Genomic DNA, 23,759 nt, shown 5'->3' on the forward strand with positions numbered 1-23,759 from the left:
CTTCTTCTCTATGAGAGATATAATATACTAAAATATAAACACACCTATATAAACATGTATAAAATAATTTTAAATAAGATTAAAAATTTTAAGCAATCATCTAAAAAATTATTTTAGATATCAGTTAATCCCTTGGTATGAGAGATGATGAACTGAATGGTACCATTAACACTTTCTCTTTATTCCCTACCTGTTGTTTTATTTTTCACTACGTTAGGGTTTATAATATTTACATTTTTGTTCTAGACCCATAATACACCCACTGGGTTTAGGCTTAGTTTTAGAATGAAACAGTCTTTTAAACCATCTTATCTTTCCATATGTGTGTTAATATTTGTCCTGTGTGCACATACAAATAAATATATGCATTCAAACAGTACCTATTACTCTGTAAACCTATTTTTTTCACATTATACACTATGAACATCTTTCTATATTGCATATTCTTCTACAATTTTATTTTTAAGGGTAAAAGCATTATTTCTTCATTAAATTTACCATACTTTAACAAATCCTGTATTACCTGACACTATTTTCCTGTATTTTTGCTATTATAAGGAAAGCTAAGCTAAATATACTTAAAGATAATTTCTACTCTCATCAATAATTATTTATATAGAGAAAATACCCAAAAATAAGTCAAGTGTTAACAAACTTTTAGTTTTTTTATATATGTTGTCATATTTACCTCTAAAAAGGTACTCCTGTAATTTAGACTACTATATATAAAGCAAGTTCCTATTTCCCACCAGGGACCACTTGATATGACTTAGGTCAACAACAACGTCGTCAATAGTTACAAATTGTATTTCTTTCATTACTATCGATTCCTTTCCATATATTTCTGTCCAACTGTAATTTTGTTTTTCTGAAATACCTGCTTGTATCTTTTGTCCATTTCCCCATTTTTGTGTTTTTCTCTTCCCATTTAGGAGATGTTTAAATACTAAATATATTAAAATAAGGGATGTCATATGTTAATATTTCTCCCTTCTGTATTTTTATAATTTCATCTAATAACTTAAAATACAGTACACTCTAAAAAAGATCAATGTCAAATATGGGGTTTGATGCTATAATTATCTTTCATATGAAAAGTATCACTTAATACCGTGTTTCCCCGAAAATAAGACCTAGCTGGGCAATCAGTTCAAATGTGTCTTTTGGAGCAAAAATTAACATAAGACCCGGTTTTACTTTACTATAAAACCCGGTCTTATATAACATAAGACCAGGTATAATATAATATAGTATAAATACAATATAATAAAATATAATACCGGGTCTTATATTAATTTTTGCTCCAAAAGATGCATTAGAGCTGACTGATTGGCTAGGTCTTAGTTTTGGGGAAACACGGTAGTACTCTGCATTCCACCTTATTTTTAATTACGAAAATAAGACACCTGGATTGTAAATAAGACATTCTGCTTTGGACCTGGGATAAATTCTTCTTAATGCTGTGTGTATGTGTGTGGTACAAAACTAAAGCCTTCATCTGTTATTTACAAAAATTTACAAATTCAGCATATCAAAAATATAAATATATGTTTAAATCCATCAAAATCTTGTTTAGCATTAGCATGTAACCTTTCCAAAAGAAAAACAAAAGTTTGTTATGAAACACTCTTAAAGAGAGAGAGCTGCAACATATCACTAAATTAGGTAAGTGGAAAAACTAACGGGGGAAGTATACAATCCAATTAATAAAATATGACTTAAATTATGTTTACTCAGTGCCTAATGTTCATGTCTTCCTAAGTAACATTTTCTCCTTTATTTTATTCTAAATAAAAGACAAATAATCCATCTGATCTAATAACAAAAGTTTTCATGGGAAGTTTATTATTTTGAAACCTTATTTATTTCTAAAAATGTTATCACTGTTTGAATTTACCTAAATCCCGTCTTCAAACTACTACTAGAAATATTACTGTCACTGGAAAACAAAACCTGGCTAATGTAAGTACTTCAAAAATGACTATCAAAAGGATTTCCAGGGAGGAAATGTAAGTTAAATCTTATAAATCTAAAGACACATAAGTGTCTTCTCAGCTAAGTGATCTAAGTACTAGCTTGAGAAGATTGCTTAAGGAGAAGGAGTCATGCTTCAGGGGAAAAAAAAAAGATTCTGAATCTATAGAAAAAGCCAGTGTAACAAAATGAGCAAAGCACACAATTTCTTAATTACTTCAAAAAAGAGTAATTTTCAAGATTTAAAAATGTCATGAGTGTTTAAGAACAATTTCTAGCTCAAGCTAAGAGACTTTACCTACTATGTACCTACTTATTACTAAAAGTGTGTATTAAAAAAATTTTTTCTAAAGCTATGTTAGTATAGGGCATTTCAAAAGTCTTTGGGGGTATTTTCACCGATTCCAGAGACAAGGTAATTCCAGTATTGATGATTAAGATAGCTAGAAAGCTGTAAGTAGGATAAAATCTCTGTACACAAACTCAGGATGGAACACTAACTTTCTGTGAGTGAAGCTAAAACATTCTTAAGAACAATTCATTATTAATATTTCAGGCAAGGGATAAAACAATTATGATAATTACATAATAAACATTCAAGTTTATATTAGTTTCAAGAAATTATTAGTTCAGGGCTAAAATACAATCTAGGAATTTATTAGATAGTAGTAATAAGGTTCTAATTTATTATGAATTACTGGGATTGATGTGAAGAATCATTTCTGATATATAAGAATATTGAGAAAAAAAGTACTGCGAATTGGGCTTAGGCAGTTAGGATCAATATATATTTTTTTCTTTTTTTTTGGCACAGTGGGGAACATATTTCTCATTTCTGAATCTAAAATGCCTACACCTTTTTCTTTGGTGGGATCAATAATGTATCCACAAAAGCTCAACAACTTTTTCTCACAACTACCACATCCTATGCTCCCTATCACTGAATAAATTTCATCATTGAAATGCTCTTTGAACAATTATGTTCTGAAAGTGATTTGTAATGAACATTAAGAGAGTTAAGGAAAAAAGCAAATTGTTTTTCGCTGATTAGAAATCATGTTTGGTGAGAACTATATGAATTTCTGCCCCAAAATGATAAATCTGAAATACTGAAATATAAATATTTCTCTAAAAAATGGAGTGCAAGAAGAATGATATGAGAAAAATCATAGTAAAAGATGATTAAGATTTTATCAGAAAAACAACAAAATATTCTACCTGTATCTGAATCTCGTTCTTCATTTCTTGACGGGCTAATGGTAAAAGGAAGTTTTCGTTTCATGGATGATTTCTCTTTCATCTCCTTGCCCACATCACTTCGATCAATTTTTGGAGTTTTGCTATAGGATGCAATCTTGTCTTTACTCTATTAAAAAAAAAAATCAAACATGAATAGAGTTATAACAACATTGGCTAAGCAACACACTATTAAAAATACTTTATGAAGAACATTTTCAAACATACAAAAATGTAGAGAGTGTATCATAAATTATTATTGTCCTCAATGTACTCAAGACCAGTTTCATTATAACATTTCTCTAACTTGTTTCACATTCCCATACTTTTACATAATAATATTTTAAAACAACAAAATATCTTAAATATAAAAGACTATATCTAAGTATAATAGAAATATTATCTCTAATGAACAAATATAAAGGTGAAAAAGTGATTTTTGATTGAATTAAACAAATTGTGTTTTATTAATATCATGTGCCCACTCACTCAGGTGAAGTATCCTACCGTTATGGTGTATAGCTGTTGTCAAGTTCACTCTTATAATCCAACATCCAAATTGGTGTAGCACATCTAAACTGAGCTATGTAGCAGGAGAGCTTAAAAGAATAGTCCTCAAACTATAATAAATAGATATAATTGTACAGATTCTCAGAGGCAAATTAGAAGTAGACTGAGATTGCAGAAGACACTAAAAAAGCTTTCAGCCCAAGACAGAAAATTAAAGGAAGGATGAGGGGAAAAAGGGGTATTAAAAAAAAAAAAATAGTGAATTTTTAAAAAAAGTAGAATTCATCAATGAAACCAAAAGAGCAACAGAATAACACTTTTAGTGAGTCTAATCATGAAAATGAGAGAAGAGAAAAATAAAGATTAGAACTGAGACCTGAATACAATTCCAGAGATGTTAAAAAGTTACAAAAGAATAATACTGTATTCATTTTTATACCACTAAAAATTTAAGACCTGGAAAACAGATTATTTTCTTAAATAACATGCATTTTTACAATTAGTTATGAAAGAAACAAAACATGAATAGATCAATGATACTCAGAGAAGACAGTAAGTCCACAGCCAAAGCTTTATGTTTAAAAAAAGGTACCTAAGCCCAGATTTACAGATTTTTTTAAATAAAAAAAATTCAAGGAACAGATATTCTCCACTTCATATAACAATGCTACAGCACAAAAGGAAAGCTACCCAATCAATTTTATAAGTCTAAAATAAAACTGATACCAAAGAAGAGTACCAAAAAATTATAGACTATATTGCTTACGAAGTAAGTGCAAACATAAACTGTCCTAAATAAATTGTGAAATTTAACTTAGTGTCTTAGAAAGATAATATATCATAGTCAAGCAGGGTTCATCCAAAGAATGTAAGAATAGCTCATTATTAGAAAATCTTAAGACAATTCACTGGATCAAAATATTAAAGTAAAACCACATGATGACTAATCGGTGACAATATCATCTGAATAGACTCTATATTCATTATTGAGGAATCTATTAGATAATTAGGAAGAGAATGTGACTCCCCTATATTTTAACTGGTACAGATACTGAATAAAAGCCTCATGTTATTTATTCCCCAGTTATAAAGTAAAAGCCTCTTAACCTTTTTGTTTTTTTCACTTCTGCCAATAAAAAATGGAGCTTCACAGGCATACATTTTGCTTATAAGGCTGCTCAAAAATGTAGGTTTTATTATTATTCAGGTATGATGAGGCCAACATATTAGAAGACCACTGCCACTGAAAGATAGTTTGTTACTCACAGTTCGTAAGAGGGGGCACACCATACCACACAGGGCGACATGGGGATGCACCAGGGTGGGTCAGGTGGCAAAGGGAGAGAAGAGAAATGAAGGCAAAAGTTTTTACTGTGGTTTCAGCAGGCTTAGGAGGTATATGTGCTGTTTCTCTTATTATCTGGTACCTGGCTCTGGGGTGATTATTAAGGCAGCGGAATAGTGGCCCTGAGTGTGAGCTGAATAAAGTTCGTGGTTGGGGATGGACTGACAAATAAAAAGGCATGATTAACACCAACAAAATTCTAGAGACTTGCCTTAGAAATATGAATGTTATTAATAAAAGAATCTAAAAAAAAACATGAAGATGTCCCTTCTCTCTCTGTTGCACCTGTGTAAGTAAAGATACTGTTCTGTGCCATAGAATAAATTAAAAGAAACCAATTTGATAACACGTTAAATGGAAAATGTTCACAAGAATATACTGATCATGCTTTCCTGTGTAATATGGTGATTAGTGTGAATAGTTCTAACTGCTACCAACCTGTTCTGTTCTCTGTAAAATAAAATTGTCTTTGGAAGTGTTAAAGGGTTTTGTGAGATTCTTAATACTTTAAAAATTCTTTTTAGACCTGGAGAAAGTAACTTTCAAAAAATTAGTTACTTCTGATTGTCTTGAAATTTCTGTATTACCATATGATATAAATACTCTGTCAATTCAGGAGAGAATCACTGGCACATTCTTCCATATCCACGACATAAAAAAGTGTATGACTCTGTTAAGTTTATTATTTTAAAAATTTTAAGTCCTTTTTATTTAAATTTATGTTATTCTTTCAATAACCTACACTAGCATTCCTACACAGTAATGAATGGCAAGACAAGAATGACCTTCTATCACTGCTGCTATTAAACAATGTACTCATAGTTTTTACCAACTCAGTAAGATAGAAAAAAGAAGAGGTAAAAATTTACCTAGGAAAAAAAGAGAAAAATATATATATACATAAGTAAACAGAAAACTCTTGAAGTGATATAAACCAAAATGTTAATGGCTATCTGTGGGTAATGGCATTTCAGGTATGTTGAGAGAGAATTTTCTGTGGCTCTCTTGCATTTCTACACATCTTGCAAGCAGAGGCACTAACTCCCTTTGTTCTGGACTACCTTTCAAGGATATCTGTATAGAGAATAGCCTTGGAAGACACAGCATCTCCCTCTGGAGAAAAGGGCAGGTCTATTTACCCTTCAGTATAATAAATAATTTCTCCCTTTGGGGCAAAGGTCAAGTAGACTTACTGCCCATTATTAAAGATATACGGTTCCTCTCCTGTAACATAACCCACTATACGTGTAGTCGTCACCTGGCCCTCCCTGCATCCCTTTGTGAGTAACAGGGCTCAGGGAACAGCCACAAATGCTGATATATGGCTACTGCTATTGCTATAAGAAATAAACTTTCCTTTATATCTGACCCAGGAGTCTCACATCTTCTGCCAGCATCTATGAAACTGATTAGCTTTCAAGTAGAGTAGAGTAAATCTCAGCTCTTGCACAGTTTTTGACAAGGCAATTTTTATTTTCATTATTCTTATATGTACTTTCTAATTTTTCTACAATGACCATGTATTATATTACTTGAATAAAAAATGTCTCAAGGAGTGGCCGGATGGCTCAGTTGGTTAGAGCACAAGGTCTGCACAACAGGGTTGGTGGCTTGATTCCCACATGGGCCAGTGAGCTGCGCCCTCCTCAACCAGATTGAAGACAACGACTTGGGAGCTGATGGGCCCTGGAGAAACACAGTGTTCCCCAATAAAAAAATTAAAAAAAAAAAAGTCTTCATTATCACTTGGATAGAAGATAATGAAGGTCTGAACTATAATATATTGATAATGAAAAGGATAGGACAGAGCTACTTATTAGACGGTTAAATGATTAACATAAATTCTCTCACTTTATGAATTACATTATCATAGGTTTTATGGAAGATTTTGTTTTGCAAGTTGTAAATACTAATTCATCACTAAAAACTGCAGTGGACAAATTTCTAAACCAAAACCAAGAAGAAAAAAAACCCCACAGATTATCAGTGAAAGGATAAAATATTTGAAAAATTGTGAGTAGATATTTTTGGTGAACCCCTAACTATTGAAATATTTAATGAGGTAATGAAAGCACTTTACAGAAAAAGTATATTGCTACAGAATGTATTATTTAAACTTATGCTCTATTTAAATGCATTTAAGAAATTAAATTTTGGTTCAGATTTTATTAAGTTAGGCTCATAACAGTAACAGTCCTAAAATTTTATTGGAAGAAAAAACTCAGCAAAAGGTAGAGGCTAGCTTCAATGCCAATCACTCACTAAAAGATAATCATGAGAACATGCTCTGTAAATATATAGGTGAATAATATGGTCATGCCTTCTTCTCTCCAACCCTCCCTTCATTTTGTTACAAGCCGCAGCAGTAACATGGTCTGTAAGCAGGAAATTTGGTATGGAAATTATGGCCCTTCCTCTTTTAAGGTACAAGCAGTCAAATAACTATTAAAAACTGAAGAAAATTATTTCTAACAACAGCTTTTGATATCAAACTGCTTGAAAATCCCAAAACAGGACAGTAAGCACCATGTATATTGCCTGAGAAGAGCTTGTGACCCTTATCCAAACAAACACGTAATCTTGCAAAAATACTGAATGATTAAACAGAGACTTAATAGTTAAAGAAATCCCTTTAGATAAGGCAAAAGTTAATAATAAATGAGGAATCTAGTAGTTTGTATATATCCTTCCTACTTATGTTATAAATCTAGTGATTAATAAGTATTCTTAATTTACCTAAACCATGTTTTTTGCTTTACTTTTTTTTTTTTTATCAGAGAATACTGGCAAACGTGTTTCTCCAGGGCCCATCAGCTCCAAGTCGTTGTCCTTCAATCTAGTTGTGGAGGGCACAGCTCAGCTTCAAGTCCAGTTGCCGTTTTCAATCTTTAGTTGTAGGGGGCACAGCCCACCATCCTATGCGGGAATTGAACCACCAGCCTTGTTGTTGAGAGCTCGCGCTCTAACCAACTTAGCCGTCCAGCTGCCCCTCCAGCAGCTCAGTGGCAGCTCAGTTGTCTTCAATCTAGTTGTGGAGGGTGCAGCTCACTGGCCCATGCAGGAAATGAACCGGCAACCCTGCTGTTCAGAGCTCACGCTCTAACCAATTGAGCCATCTAGCTGTCCTAAACCATGTTTTTAATAGAAATATATTAGTGAAAAGTGTGTTGCTTTTTGCTCTTGTCTCTACACTTTTAAGAAATCACATTTCTATGATGGCAATGCTCAGGCACTTCTGTATATTTAGTGGAGGCTTTCAAAAGATATGTACAAAGTATTTACATAGCAAGAATAAAAGCTTCAGCAAGTTTAGCTTTATACATTCAAACTCCAAAAGTAACATCAAGCAGCCAGGTATAATTTCACAGATGTAACCTTTACTACATTTGAACATTTAGAAATACAAGTTCTAATTCTTTCCTCAAATCTAACACTGTATTTTGTCCCCACGCTACTAAACTTACTTCACCAAGGTCATTTTAAGTTGTGTCAACTGACGACATGCAATGGCCTCATCTTTCCTATTAACCTCTGTGGCACTCGGCACACAGATTCCCTGGGCCACTCTTCTCTGTGTAATCTCTCCTGTTTCTCTCTGTCCTCTTCACTGCGTGTGTCTCGACTCCTCCTAAAATAGTTGAATTCCTCAGGGTACACTCTCATCCACTCTTGCCCCATTCTTGGGGTGGCATCTCCGTACCTATAGGTTACTCTTCCACAAATCCTCATATATTTACTTCAATCTAGCTGTTTTAAATGCTAGATTCGTATCTAACTGCCTACTAATACTTCTACTTTGGTGTTCTGATGGCTAACTCAATTCAACAAGTACAAACCAAACATTCTTCTCAAAACAACTGGTTCCTTTCCCTGAATTCCCTCTCAGGAAACATCCAATCAACCTGAGTGGACCCAGACTACATATACAAATAAGTTTAATTCATTCAACATCTTTTAGATCTGCCAACTTTTCTCCATCCCCACAACTACTGTCCAGACTGGCTTTTACTTGTATTTCTAAAAAACACTCTGACTGGTTTCTATGGCTCTTCCCTTCTGGATCGATGGCTACGAACAAATTCCAAGATCCTTAGCAAGGCACACAGGCCAAAATGAACTGGCCCCTGTTTAATGCACATCGCCTACTTTATACCCTTCATAGGCTACATTCTATCCATAGGCACTGCGTACAGATTCATGTCTTTTTTATAGCTTCTGGTTGGACAACCCTTTGTTCCTACACTCCTACTGTCATATACTTATTCATCGTGCAGAATCCAGATTAAGTATCTTTTCTATTGTAAGACCATCCCCGAACCTCTTAAAATTGATTACTTTTCTCCTTTTTCTCTTATCATGGTACACTCAATACTTTCATTAGTATGCATCTTACAAAGGTACAGAAATTCTCAAAGTACAGTCCCTGAGACCATTTTGGGGGATGTGCAGGGTCAGAAGAACAAAACAGGAACCCCATGTAAGGTTTGTTGGATAAAATGAATAAATTAATGATGTCACTCTCCTTAAGATTTGTCACATTTGGCACATTAGAATACATTTGGGGAAACTTATGGTGGAATGGAGATACTGGCAACTTATCTTCCCAAGAAACGACGATAAATCTGGACAAAACCATTTCAAGGCTTTAGAAATTGAACAAAAGTAAACAACAAATTGAGAAGCATTATCGAGAAAAACTGAACTACAGATAAGAACAGTGAGTATCTTTGGCATTCTTGCCTGGGGTTGCTCTTATTCCCTGGCCAATGTTTAGTTTACATAAAGTGCTACTACCAGGGTGGGGCTGGTGGTCAAAACCAGCATCTTTGCTGCCCGAGTGTCCATCTGAATTGGTGTCGGTGTTGAGGGCTAAAAACCCACAGCCAGCAGCACTGTTGATAAAAATAGCAAACAAGGTAGGAAACAGAGGGGGAAAAACAGTTCTATTACTCTAAGGTTGTGGTCCTGCTGTTGGGGAGCAGCAGCTGATGGGTAAGTCAGAAATTTAACTGGGAAACTGCAGAAATGAGAGACACACACAGGGTGCTAGGTAAGATTGCCACACATCCCTGGCTGACCGGGAAGCAGCCAGGCATGTAAATATGCGGGGAAGACCTGAGCAGGACTAAGCTCTTCATGCATCCTTCACTGACTAGGAGATTGCATGTACATCCAGGGGAGAGCTATACAATCTTAGCTGACTAGGAGACTGAATAAGGAAAATCTGGGTAAGCCCAGCAGAAAGTAAATGCCAGGGCAGATATGAAAAATACCTGAACACTGAATGCACCCCCCAACACGCACAGAAATCTGTCAGCAGAAGGTGAAGAGAAAGTCTTACTGGATCATGATGTTTGAGTACAACATCTGACCAATCAATGGCTGCTGACTTTTCTATGTAGATATAAAGGCAACCCCCAGGAAGCAAGACTAAAAAAGAAAAAGAAAAAAACAGACACCAATGGTTGTGACAAATGCTGCAGATAAACACCTGACATTTTACTAAAAACAAACAAACAAAACAGAAACCTAGCAAAAATTACAACTTTCAGGTGGGAGATATTGAGAACCCACAACTACTACAATATATGACCTAAATTGTCCAGTTTTCAATGAAAATTAAGATATACAAAAAAGGAAAGAAAAAGTATTCAATAGAAACTTCTCTGAATGGGCCCAGATACTAGATTTGAGAAAGAATTGATAGAAATAAAGAAATTAAACAATGTCTAATGAATTAAAATATGACAACAATGACATCATATAGAGAATATCAATAGAAAAATTACAAAAAGGGAAAAATGGAAATACTGGATTTGAAATTAGTAACTGAAAATGTACTAGATATGTTCAATAGCAGATATGAAATGTCCCCCTCCCCCCAAAATGGGTAAATTAAACATCCCAAATTTCATAAAACACCATTACTCTACAGATCCAGGAAGCTCAACAAACCTCACATAAGACAAACACAAAGTGATCCTAAACACATTACAGTCAAACTGTTTAAAGACAAAAGAGAAGAGCAATAAAAAAAAAATTATAATCAGGACAAAGGTACAAAATTCTCATCAGAAACAGTTGAAGCAAGAAAGTGGGATGACATATTCAATTTAATAAAAAAATAAAGTTAACTAAGAATTTTACTATCCAACAAACTATCCTTTGAAAATAAAGGCAGCCATGAAAGACAAATTTACTGCATAACTTCATTTATATGAAATATCAAGAATAAACAAACCTACATAGACAGAAAGTAGATTGGTGGCTACCCAGGGCTGTGGAAATTGGGGACAGGATGGGGAGTGACTGCTAATGGGTACATACGGTTTCTTTTATTGGGTGAAAACGTGCTAAAATTGATAGTGATGATTGCACAACTCTGTAAATACTCTAAAAACTACTGAATCATACACTTTGAAGGAGTAAATTGTATGGTATGCGAATTATATCTTATAAAACTGTTTTTAAAAATGGCAAAATCAAGATATTCCTAGATCAATGAAGAGTGAGAGAACTCATGGACCTGTCTAACAGTAAATACTAAGGAAAATTCTTATAGACTGTAAGGAAATGACACCAAACAATAACTTGAATCCATAGGAAAAAATTTAAATTGCCCAAATTGGTAAATTTGTAGGTAAAAACAAAAAACTGTATAAATATAATTTCTCTTTTCTTATTTAAGAGGTAAAATTGTATAAACAATAAATTATAACATTCTGTGGTTGGGTTAATAACAAATATACACATAAACTATATTACATAGATAACACAAAGGAAAGGGAGGAAATGGAGCTACATTGGAATTAAATCAACATTAACCTGTAGTAATTAAGAGTGTATGTTATAATCCGTAGATCAACATTTTAAGATAATTCAAGGAACATACTTTGAAGAAAACCACAAAAATTTAAATTTACACTGAAAAATATTTTTTAAAATGGTATCATAGATGGGACAGAAACAAAAAGATATAAAACAAAAGAACAAAGAATAAAATAACAGATATAAATCAATAATTACATTAAATGTGAGTAGATTAAACACTAACAAAAAGGCAGAGATTACCAGTACAATCAGCAAGAAATAAAAGTATCCATATTGGGAAAGAAGTAAAATTATCTTTAGATGCAGATGACATCATCCCACATGTAGAAAATTCTAAGGAATCCACAAAGTTTTAGAATTAATAAATGAATTTAGTAAGGTCACAGGATACAAGATCACTATATAAAAATCAATGGTATTTCTATATGCTAGCCATGAAAAATCAAAAATTACCCACTATAGTGTCCAAAAGAATAAAATATGAACAATTTAACAAGTGAAACGCAAGATTTGTACACTGAAAACTACAAAGCATTACTCAGAGAAACTGAGTATCTAAATTAATGAAGAGATATTCTGTGGGGATGGATTGGAAGACATATTGTTAAGACAGCAATACTATTCAAAGTGACCTGTAGATTCAATGTACTGATTCAATACAAGCCCAGAAGGCATTTTTTTTCCACAAACTGACAAGCTAATCCTAAAACTCATACGGAAGTGTAAAGGATCCTGAATTGCCAAAATTAACTTTTGAAAAGAAAGTTGAAAACTTACACTTCCTGATTTTGAAAGCAGATTTAGGATTGTCTGAGGCTTGGGATGGGAACAGAATCACTATAAATGGACAGGAGAATCTTTTAGCAAGGATGGAAATGTTCTAAACTGGATTGTGATGATGACTGCACAACTCTGTTAAGTTTACTAAAAATCACTTAATTATACGGTAAATGGGTGAATTTTACGGTATATAAATTACACCTCAATAAAACTGTTAAAAAAAAACATTTGTATACACACGTTCATAGCAGCTTTACTCATGTTAGCCAAACACTGGAAGAATTTCAGACGTCCTTTAACAAGAAAATGACTTAGAGGGAAAAAAGATTTAAAAGAAAAAAAAAAATCAAAGATAACGTGTAAGACTAATTAGATAAAGGAGAGACTAGAGATAGTGAAACCAGTTAGAAGACAATTGTAGAGTATACAAGGTTTTGAGAGTCGGAATCAAATGGGAGTGAAGAATAGATATAAAAAGAATCAAAGGTCTTGCAACTAACAAAAACTGTTAACATTAACTGAGCACTGTGTACCAAGCATTGTATTAAGCACAATACTTATATTATTTGACTGTCACAACAATTCTATAAAGCATTATTGTCTTCTATTACAGGGATAGAGAGAGAAAGAGAGACATTTAAGACTGGAAAAGTTATGTAAATTTACCCAAAGTTACAGACATGGAAAATGGAATTGCTACTGTGTATGTGTATTTTGCTCTTAGGGGTTAGGGGGTGGAGAAATGCCAAATGACTGTGAGGTCTTGTTATTTCCCCGTTTCAATGATTACCTCTTGGGTAATCGTGTGATCTTAGTAATTATGTTATCTCAGGGAATGAAAAATAATCTTCATCCACAGGAATCCAATTTATTTCTAAAAGACTTAGATAAATGGTTTGGATTTATCTGGCATTCACGCTGCTTATTTTATGAGTAATTACTAAAAATACTAAATTGGGAACTTTTCCAAGTTCCAAAAGGGTCAACAAATCTTTAGTATAATCATATACCTTTCTTCCATATGGTTTTTCTACCATATTGCTGTCACTGTCAGAATTTTCACTCTGAACTGGTTTTGTGAACCCAGATTTGGGCATCTTATAGCTCTTCAGCTAGCTTCTTCTTTTATCAGTCTTCTCATCGTGGATCTGTAAAGAATAGATATATAAGGATTATTTGTATACACACACAATAAAACCTACTGTTTATGCAATTTGCAATAGTGTAGTTTGGTTTTCTCTGTCTCCATAATTTATTTTCTCAGAGAGGCTATCGTAACCTATATAAGTTTTCACTGAACACTATGAGCTTCTAATTAAAGTTCTCTTGTTCAAGTCCACTCAGGTTGTCACTGAACAGGAAAAAAGAGAACTACTTTTATATTTCTTCCCACCTTCTTTAGACTAATATTCAAACTCCAGTTTTTTGGGTAACCAGAAACAGCCGAAGTAGAAGCAGTGGCAAAGGGTTTGTCATTCCTGCCTGGCTCTAGAGGTAGAAACTCCTAACAGATTCTCTGGTAATTCTGCATTGGTCTGCCAGTTATTTGTAAACATCCAACCAAGAATCTGATAGGTTTGACTGGTAATGTTACATTTAATTCTATTTTTAATTAATTTAAATTAATTAAACCCTTCCTACTTAAAATCTCTGGAGTGGTTTATTATCCTTCACTGAACTCCCAGACATCCCAAATTTAGTGATTCTATCAACCTACTCACTGATTTAATCCTTATCATATTGTACTATAATTATTACTTCATGTATCATTTTCTTTACAATTTGTTCAGCCTCTGTCTCCTGCTCTGCAAGCTGACTTAATAGGGCAAGAATCCTCTGAGAAGCTTATGCTTAGGTATAAACTTTTACACCTGTGTTGTTGTATGGTAACCTATAAACTACATGTGGTTGTTCAAAATTAAAATAATTAAGTAACCACCACACCACACTATACAGTGTAGATGTACAATGTTTCTATCATCACAGAAAGTTCAACTGCACGCTACTGGGCTAGACTGAGGCTGCGGGCCAACAGGAGCAGGACTTGAACCGTAACAACAAGTGGAACGAGAAGCCTAATTTTAACTATTTCATTCTATAAATTTCCTATAAATAGATTCATAGGTCCAAGAAAGCTACATTCTAGTATCTATGTGAATTAATACTCAGATACCTTGAACAGAGGATTAGTAAAATTTTGTATGTTCTTCAAATTGTTCTACTGGTGCTTTAAAATTTGTTTGGTTTTGACAGATGACCAAATATCTCTTAAATGAATTAAGTTAATCTGTAAATTATCAAAACTAGATTAATATGGATATAGCCAAATTAGAATATAATCCAACAAAAACAATGCCAGAGTTCAAATAGTTCAAACCTTTCATTTTTATAGAGGAAACCAACTTGAAGAAATAAAACTTTTTGACCCTACACACAAAAGGCAGAATTTACCTAGGGATCATTTAACTGTTTCAACTATTACCGTATAAACAATCACTTAAACACAGCACTCTGCCTAAAGCATACAGAGTAAGAGTTGAGTCATATATAACAGAAAAATTCTGACTCAAAGCAAAATTGAGCTGTATAATGTCAATAAGCAGTAGCCTAGGCAACACTATGACGATAAAGCAGTATGTCCTTTGCACATCAAAGTTATTGTGAACAAAGGAGTGTTATGAGTATTTTTTGGAAAAAATTATATATGACAATAATATTATATTAATAGAATGTATGTTTAAAAAAGCTTGTATTATTTTTCAATAACTTTACTTAGAAAATTTCAACATTAAGAATAAAAACCACAATTAAACTCCAAAAATATTACTTCTATCAACAAATATTAAGCATGTAATACATAGTTAGGTTCTGGACCCACAACATATACTGTAATCACTAGAACAACCACTACACAAACTATGCAAAGAAATAATAATGACATTAAATAAATTACAATGGAATATTTTATTTTTTATTTATTTACAGTTTTTATTAAACTTATGGGGGTGACATTGGTTTAAAATGGAATTTTTTTGTAGGAAAGCGAAAGTGATTTACTGAAAATGAAAGTTCACACTTGAGAAGAAAGTGTGGGCCAACTCAGACAATTAGTCACATAAAATGGAATATTTTAAGATGCAGAAATAATCCAATACAAGGCAGGAAATGAAAAATTGAGGACTGAAAAACAGACGGAACAAAGAAAACAATAACAGGCCTGACAATAATCCAAGACAGCGGAGTAGGTAAACGCTGGCTTGCCTCCTCTTGGGACCACATTAAAATTCAACTAATTCTAGAGAACCATTTGAAAACTAACTCAACAGAAGTCCTATAACTGGGTATATAAAGAAGCCACATCGAGACAGGTAGGAGTGGCAGAAACATGAAACAGGCCTGCCCCACACACGTGTGGTTGTTGAGAATTGGGAGGGATATCTCGGCTATGGAGGTCACCCCTCCATGAAGAGTGAAGAGACCCCAGCCCCACAATGAGCACCCAGAGTATTAGTGCGGGAAGAGGAACCCACACGATATCTGGCTGTGAAAAACAATGGGGATTCGACCATCCAGGAGAGATGGAAGGCTGCCATAAACACAGACATTCTCTTAAAGGGCCCACACAAATTCACTCGTTTGCAGGCCCTTACCCTGGGCTCCGGTGGAGGTATGGTGACTTGGGAAGAATCAGAGAAATATGGGAAGAGATTAAGTTGTGTGGCTTAAGAAGGAGAATGGGAAAAATAGTTGTCATTTTCCCAGTGTAGACTCTTCCTCCCGTACAACTAGCAAGAAGGCATGCGGACGCCATCTTTCCTGTGTTGAGCCCTCCCATATGTAGCCATATCTGACTCTGCATTGGCCTGGTGAACTCCACCCACTCCACCGTGGGACCAACCATATCCAAATCATGCATGCGGGATGATCCTTTCCTCCAATAGCCAGCCCTGCCCACACTGCACTGTTTCTTGGATAACTCTAGGGGGTTCGTGGGCTCCAGATGGGCAGTGACTGGCCTCAGTGTGCTCTGAGACTTTTGGTAAGTAGCTCCATACTCAGCACTGGGACCAAATACCTCCTGTTTCACCCTGGTGACTCCCTCAGACCCCACATCATCAAACTCATGCACTACTTGAGGCTCTTTCAGCAGCTGAGCCTCATGGGAGCTGGAAGGCAGCAGCAGACCTCAGAATGTCCTGGGCTTTTTGCAGAACAACCCTAGGCCCAATATGGGTGGGAGCTGTCCTGCATTCACAGCCTGGCCTATCCGAAATGCCTCCAGATCCAGCACACAGAATGACCAACTGCAGATTGCCTTGCAGCTCCTACCTGATAGTCCTCGGCCAGTCACAGGCAGTGGCTGACCAGGGCCTGCAGCAGAGCCACTCCTAAGAAGCACAGAAACCAATGCACCTAGAGGTCAGCTTTGGACCACAGCAGAGCACCACCCAATTAGCCCCACAAGCAGTTCAACAAAAGAGCAGTCTCAGCAGGCACCAGAGCCCATGAGGGCAAGTCCTGCTCTGTGGGGTAAGCCCCTTGCACAACAACCCTGTAAGCTGTCAATGTGCACAAACCCCACGGGCAGTCAGCATGAGGGTCAATCCCACCCACTAATGTGCCAATAACAATCAAGGTTCAACTATAACAGGAGCACACACACAACCCACACAAGCGACACACCTGGAGCATCCAGTTCAGGTGACCACGGAGACTCAGCGACTGGGCCCCACAGGGCACCTACTACATGAGGGCATCTACTACATGAGGCCACCCACCAAGACTAGGAGATGTACCAGACCTATCTAATACACAGAAACAAACACAGAGAAGCAGCCAAAGTAAGTAAACAAAGAAGTATGCCCTAAATGAAAGACCAAGAGAAAACTCCAGAAAAAGAACTAAATGAAATGGAGGTGAGGTGGCCGGATGGCTCAGTTGGTTAGAGCACGAGCTCTGAACAACAGGGTTGCCAGTTTGATTCCCACATGGTCCAGTGAGCTGTGCCCTCCACAACTAGATTGAAGATAACTAGCTGCTGCTGAGCTTCCGGAGGGGCGGCCGGACGGCTCAATTGGTTAGAGCTCAAGCTCTCAACAACAAGGTTGCTGGTTCAATCCCTGCATGGATGGTGGGCTGCACCCCCTGTAACTAAGATTGAAAACGGCTACTGAACTTGGAGCTGAGCTGCACCCTCCACAACTATACTGAAGGACGACTTGACTTGGAGCTGATGGGCCCTGGAAAAACACACAGTTCCCCAACATTCCACAATAAAAAAATTTTAAAAAGAAAAGCCTTTATCCTTTAAAAATAAATAAATAAATGGAGGCAAGCATCCTACCAGATACAAAGTTCAGAACAATGGTTACTTATAAGGATGCTCAATGAAGTGAGGGGCAGAATAAACAAACTCAGTGAGAACTTCAACAAAGATATATAAGCATAAAAAAGAACCAGTCAGAAACAAAAAATACAGTAACTGAAATGAAGAATACACTAGAAGGAATCACCAGCAGACTAAATGAAGCAGAGGATCAAATCAGTGATTTGGAAGAGAAGGTAGCAGAAAACACCAAATCAGAACAGCACAAAACAAACAAATAAATAAAAATCCAAAAAAGGAGTAGAGTTTAAGGGGACCCTAGGACATCAAGTGTAACAACATTTGCATCACAGGAGTACCAGAAAGAGAAGAGAGAACCTACTTGAACAAATAACAACTGAAAACTTTCCTAACCTGGTGAAAACAACAGACACACAAGTCCAGAAAGCGCAGAGAGTCCCAAACAAGATGAACCCAAACAGGTCCACACCAATTAAAATTGCAAAGGCTAAAGATAATGAGAGAATACCAGAAGCAGCAAGAGAAAGGCAACTAGTAATTTATAAGGGAGCTCCCCTAAGTTTGTCAGCTGTTTTCTCAACAGTAACTTTGAAGGCCAGAAGTGACTGGCACTAAATATTCAACCTAATGAAAAGCAAGGATCTACAACCAATAATACCTATGAAGGCTATAATTTAAAATTCAAGGAGAGATAAAACGCTTCCCAGACAAGAATAGCTAAAGGAGTTCATCACCACCAAACCAGCATTACAAGAAATGTTAAAGGGACTTCAGTAAGAAGTTTGTGTCTGTGTGTGTGTGGTGTGTCGGACATAAAGATGAAAAAAAAAAATCAGTAACTATGTACCTATCAATAATCACTTTAAATGTAAGTGGGTTAATATTCCAATCAAAAGACATAGGTTAGCTGAATAAATAAGAAAACAAGACTCATACATATACTGTCTACAAGAAACCCACTTCAGATCAAAAGACACATACAGACTAAAAGGGATGGATAAACATATTATATGTGAATGGAAATGAAAAATTAAAAAGCTGGGTAGCAATACTTACATCAGACAAAATGGACTTTAAAACAAAGACTATAAGAAGAGACAAAGAGGGATATGACATAATGATAAAGGGATCAAACAAGAGGCTATAACCCTTGTAAATATTTGTGCAGCCAACATAGGAGCACAAACACTGACCAATATAAAGGGAGAGATCAACAGTAATACAATCATAGTAGACAATTTTAACACCCTATTGACACCAATGGACAGATCTTCCAGACAGAAAATCAAGGAAACAGTGGCCTTAAATGACACACTAGACCAGATGAATTTAAATTTTTAAAGCATTTCACCCCAAAGCAGCAAAATATATATTCTGCTCAAGTACACATGGAACATTTTCTAAGACAGACCAAATGTTAGGCCCCAAACAAGTCTCAATAAACTTAAGAATACTGAAATCATAACAAGTGTCTTCTCTGACTACAGTGGCATGAAACTGGAAATAAATTACAAGAAAAAAAACTAAAAAACACACAAACACATGGAGGCTAAATAACATGCTACTAAATATTGAAGGGGTCAATGACAACATATAGAAAGAAATCAAATATACTTTGAGACAAATGAAAACATGATGACACAAAATCTGTGGGACACAACGAAAGCAGTCCTAAGAGGGAAATTCATAGCAATACTGGCCTACCTCAAGAAACAAGAAAAAGCTTAAATAAAGGATCTAACCTTACACTTAAAGGAACTAGAAAAAGAACAGCAAAGACAGCCCAAAGTGAGTAAAAGGGAAAAAAAAGAAGATTAGAATGGAAATAAAATAGAATCTTAAAAAAATAAAATTAAAATAAATCAATAAAACCAAGAGCTGATTCTTTGAAAAGATAAACAAAATTGACAAACCTTTAACCAGACTCACCAAGGGGAAAAAAAAAGAGAGAGCACCCAAACAAAATCAGAAATGAAAGAGACAACAGGAATACAAAAAAAATTTTAAGAAAATACTAAGAGCAATTATATGCAACAAATTGGACAATCTAGAATAAATGGATAAAATCCTAGAAACATACAATCTTCCAAGACCAAATCAAGAAGAAACAGAAAATCTGAACCAACTTATTACTACTAATGAAATCAAATCAGTAATCAAAAAACTCCCAACAATCAAAATCCTAGAACGGATGGCTATAGGTGAATTTTACTAAACATACAAAGAAGAATTAACACCTCTCAAACTACTCCAAAAAATTCAAGAAGATGGAAAGCTCCCAAGCTCATTTAACGAGGCCACCATTACCCTGATTCCAAAACCAAAGACGTTACAAAAAAAGAAAATTCCTCATAAACACGGATATTCCTCATAAACACGGATGCAAAAATCCTCAACAAAATAATTAGCAAACCAAATTCAGCAATACATTAAAAAGATCATACACCATGATCAAGTAGGATTTATTCCTGGGATGTAAGGTTGGTTTAATATCCTCAAATCAATTAATGTGATACACCATATAAATAAAATGAAAGAAAAATCATTTCATCATACCAATACATGCAAAAAAGCATCTGACAAACTCCAGCATCCATGTATAATACTCTTAGCAAACTGCGAATATAGGAAATATATCTCAACATAATAAAGACCACATAGAACAAACCCACAGCTAACATCATACACAACAGGGAAAAGCTGAAAACATTCTCCTAAGATCAGGAACAAGGCAAGGATGCCCACTTCCACCACTTTTACTCGATATAGGATTTCGAAATCCTAGGTACAGCAATCAGACAAGAAACAAAAGGCATTCATCGGAAAGCAAGAAGTAAAACTGTTTCTTCATTATTGAAATACTTCATTATTTGCAGATGGCATGAGACTATACATAGAAAATCCTTAACAGTCCACCAAAAAAATACTATTAGATCTGATAAATGAATTTAGTAATGTGGAAGAATACAAAACAACTTTCAGAAATCGGTTACACTTTTATACACCAAAAATGAAATGTCAGAAAGAGGAATTAAGATAATAATCCCATTTACAATTGCATCAGGAAATCAAAATAAAATACCTGGGAATAAATTTAACCAAGGAGTCAAAAGACCTGTACGCGGAAAACTGTAAGACACTGAAAGAAAAAAATTGAAGATACAAATAAATGGAATCATATACAGTGGTCATGGATAGGAAGAATTAAAATCATTAAAATGTCCATGCTACCCAAAGCAATCAATTGATTCAATGCAATCTCTATCAAAACACCAATGGCATTTTTTACAGAAGAAGGACAAATAGTCCTAACATTTACATGAAAGCACAAAACACCCAGAATAGCCAGGGCAATCTTGAGACACGAACAAAATTGGAGGCAGCACACTACCTGATAACAAACCACACTACAAGGCTATAACAGCATGGTACTGGTATTAAATAAATCAATCTCTCTCTCTCTCTCTCTCTCTCTCTCTCTCTCTCTCTCACACACACACACACACACACACACACAAACAGATCAATGAAACAGAATAGAGAGGCCAGAAACAAACCCACACCTATATGGTCATTTAATCTACAACAAACAAAGCAAGAATATACAGTGGGGTTAGGACAATCTAGTCAATAAATGGTGTTGGAAAAACTGCGAGATACGTGCAAAAAAATGAAAACTGGACCACCTTCTTACACTATACGCAGGAATAAACTCAAAATGCATTATAGACTTAAATGTAAGACCTGAAACCATAAAACTGCTAGAAGAAAATATAGACAGTAAATTCTGACATTGCTACTAGTAATATTTTTTCTCATCTATCTCCTCGGGCAAAGAAAACAAAACAAAAAATAAACACATGGGACTACATCAAAAGAAAATTTTTTCACAGCAAAGAAAACCATCAATAAAACAAAAAGACAGCTCATGGAATGGGGGAAGATATGCACCAATGATACATCTCATAAGGGGTTAATATCCAAAATTTATTTAAAAAATCTCACTCAACTGAACACACACACACAAAAAATCCAATTAAAAAATGGGCAGAGGACCTGAACAGACATTTTTCCAAAGAGGACACACACATGGCCAACAGAAATATGAAAAGAGGGTAGCAAGGGAGGGGGTGGTAGATGAGGGTAAAAGGGATCAAATATATGGTGATGGAAGGAGAACTGACTCTGGGTGGTGAACACACAGTGTGATATATAAGTGATATATTACAGAACTGTACACCTAAAATCTATGTAACTTTACTAACAATTGTCACCCCAATAAACTTTAATTAAAAAAAAAAGATGTTCAACATCACTAATCATCAGAGAAACACAAATTAAAACCACAATGAGATGTGGCCTCACTCCTGTCAAAATGACCATCACAAATAAATTAACAAACAAGTGTTGGTGACCATGTGGAGAAAAGGAAACCCTTGTGCACTGTTGGTGGGATTGCAAATTGGTGCAGCAGCTATGGAAGACAGCATGGAAGTTCCTCAAAACATTAACAATAGAACTACCTTATAACCCAGCAATTGCACTACTGGGTATGTATCCGAAGACATCCAAAACACTAGTTCCAAAAGATACATGCACCCCTATGTTCACTGCAGAACTATTTACAACAGCCAAGATATGGAAGCAACCCAAGCGTCCATCCATACACGACTGGATAAAGATGTGATACATATAAACAATGGAATGTTACTCAGCCATAAGAATGAAATCTTACCATCTGCAACAATACAGATGCACCTAGAGGGTATTATGTTAAATGAAATAAATCAGAGAAAGACCAATACCAAATGATCTTACTTGCATGTGGAATTTAAAGAACAAAATAAACAAACAAAACAGAAACAGACTCATAGATACAGAGAACAAACTGATGGTTTCCAGAGGGGAGGGGTTTTGGGCAGCTGGTCAAAAAAGGTGAATGGATTAAGAAATACAAATTGGTAGTCACAAAACAGTCACAAGGATGTAAAGCACAGCATAGAAAATACAGTTAATAATGTGCCAACAACTATGTATAGTGCCAGTTGGATACTAAGCGGTGGATCACTGCATAAGTTATGTAGATGTCTCAACACTATGCTGTATACCTGAAACTAATATAAAACAATACTGAATCCAACTGTAACTGATAAAAATAATTTTAAAAAAGCAAAACTAGACAAATACACTACATTAAACTTAAAAACTTATGAAACCCATGGAATGGGAGAAAATATTTGCAAACATGTTAATAGGCTTAATGTCCATGTATATAAAAAACTCAATAGAAACAAAAAAGCAAATAATCCGATTTAAAAACTGCAAAGGACTTGAATAGAAATTCCTCCAAAGAAGATACAAAAATGGCCGATGAGCATATAAAACGGTGCTTAACATCATTAACCATCTGGGAAACGCAAATCAAAATGACAATGAGGTATCACTTCACACCAAATAGGATAGCCACTATCAAAAACACAGAAAATTACAACTGTTTTGAAGAATGCGGAGAAATTGGAACCTAATGCACTGTACATGGGAATGTAAAATGGTAGTCTTTATGGAAAACAGTATGGAGGTTCCTCAAAAAATTAAAAATAGAATTACCATATGATCCAGCAGTATTACTTACTTTTTGGATATATATCCAAAAGAATTGAAAACAGAATTTCAAAGAAATATTTGCACACCCACCAATGTTCATTGCATATTTACAGTAACCAAGAGGTGGAAGCA

General features: G+C 35.0%; 1 protein-coding gene across 2 annotated transcripts in view; it reads right to left on the bottom strand.

Moving 5' to 3' along the window:
* The window catches only part of ANKRD12 (ankyrin repeat domain 12), a 132,823-nt gene that overhangs the window by 81,030 nt on the left and 28,034 nt on the right, over positions 1–23,759 (bottom strand). For both annotated transcript variants that reach the window (XM_033087517.1, XM_033087516.1), the window contains exons 2-3: positions 13,687–13,824; positions 3,193–3,340 (exon numbers count right to left, since the gene is read on the bottom strand). In XM_033087517.1, coding sequence (XP_032943408.1) covers positions 3,193–3,340; positions 13,687–13,773 — 235 coding nt within the window. In that variant the 5' untranslated portion in view covers positions 13,774–13,824. The remainder of the gene's footprint in view (positions 1–3,192; positions 3,341–13,686; positions 13,825–23,759) is intronic.

The sequence above is a fragment of the Rhinolophus ferrumequinum genome, chromosome 19 (assembly GCF_004115265.2).
Source record: "Rhinolophus ferrumequinum isolate MPI-CBG mRhiFer1 chromosome 19, mRhiFer1_v1.p, whole genome shotgun sequence".
NCBI classification, from domain to species: Eukaryota; Metazoa; Chordata; class Mammalia; order Chiroptera; family Rhinolophidae; genus Rhinolophus; species Rhinolophus ferrumequinum.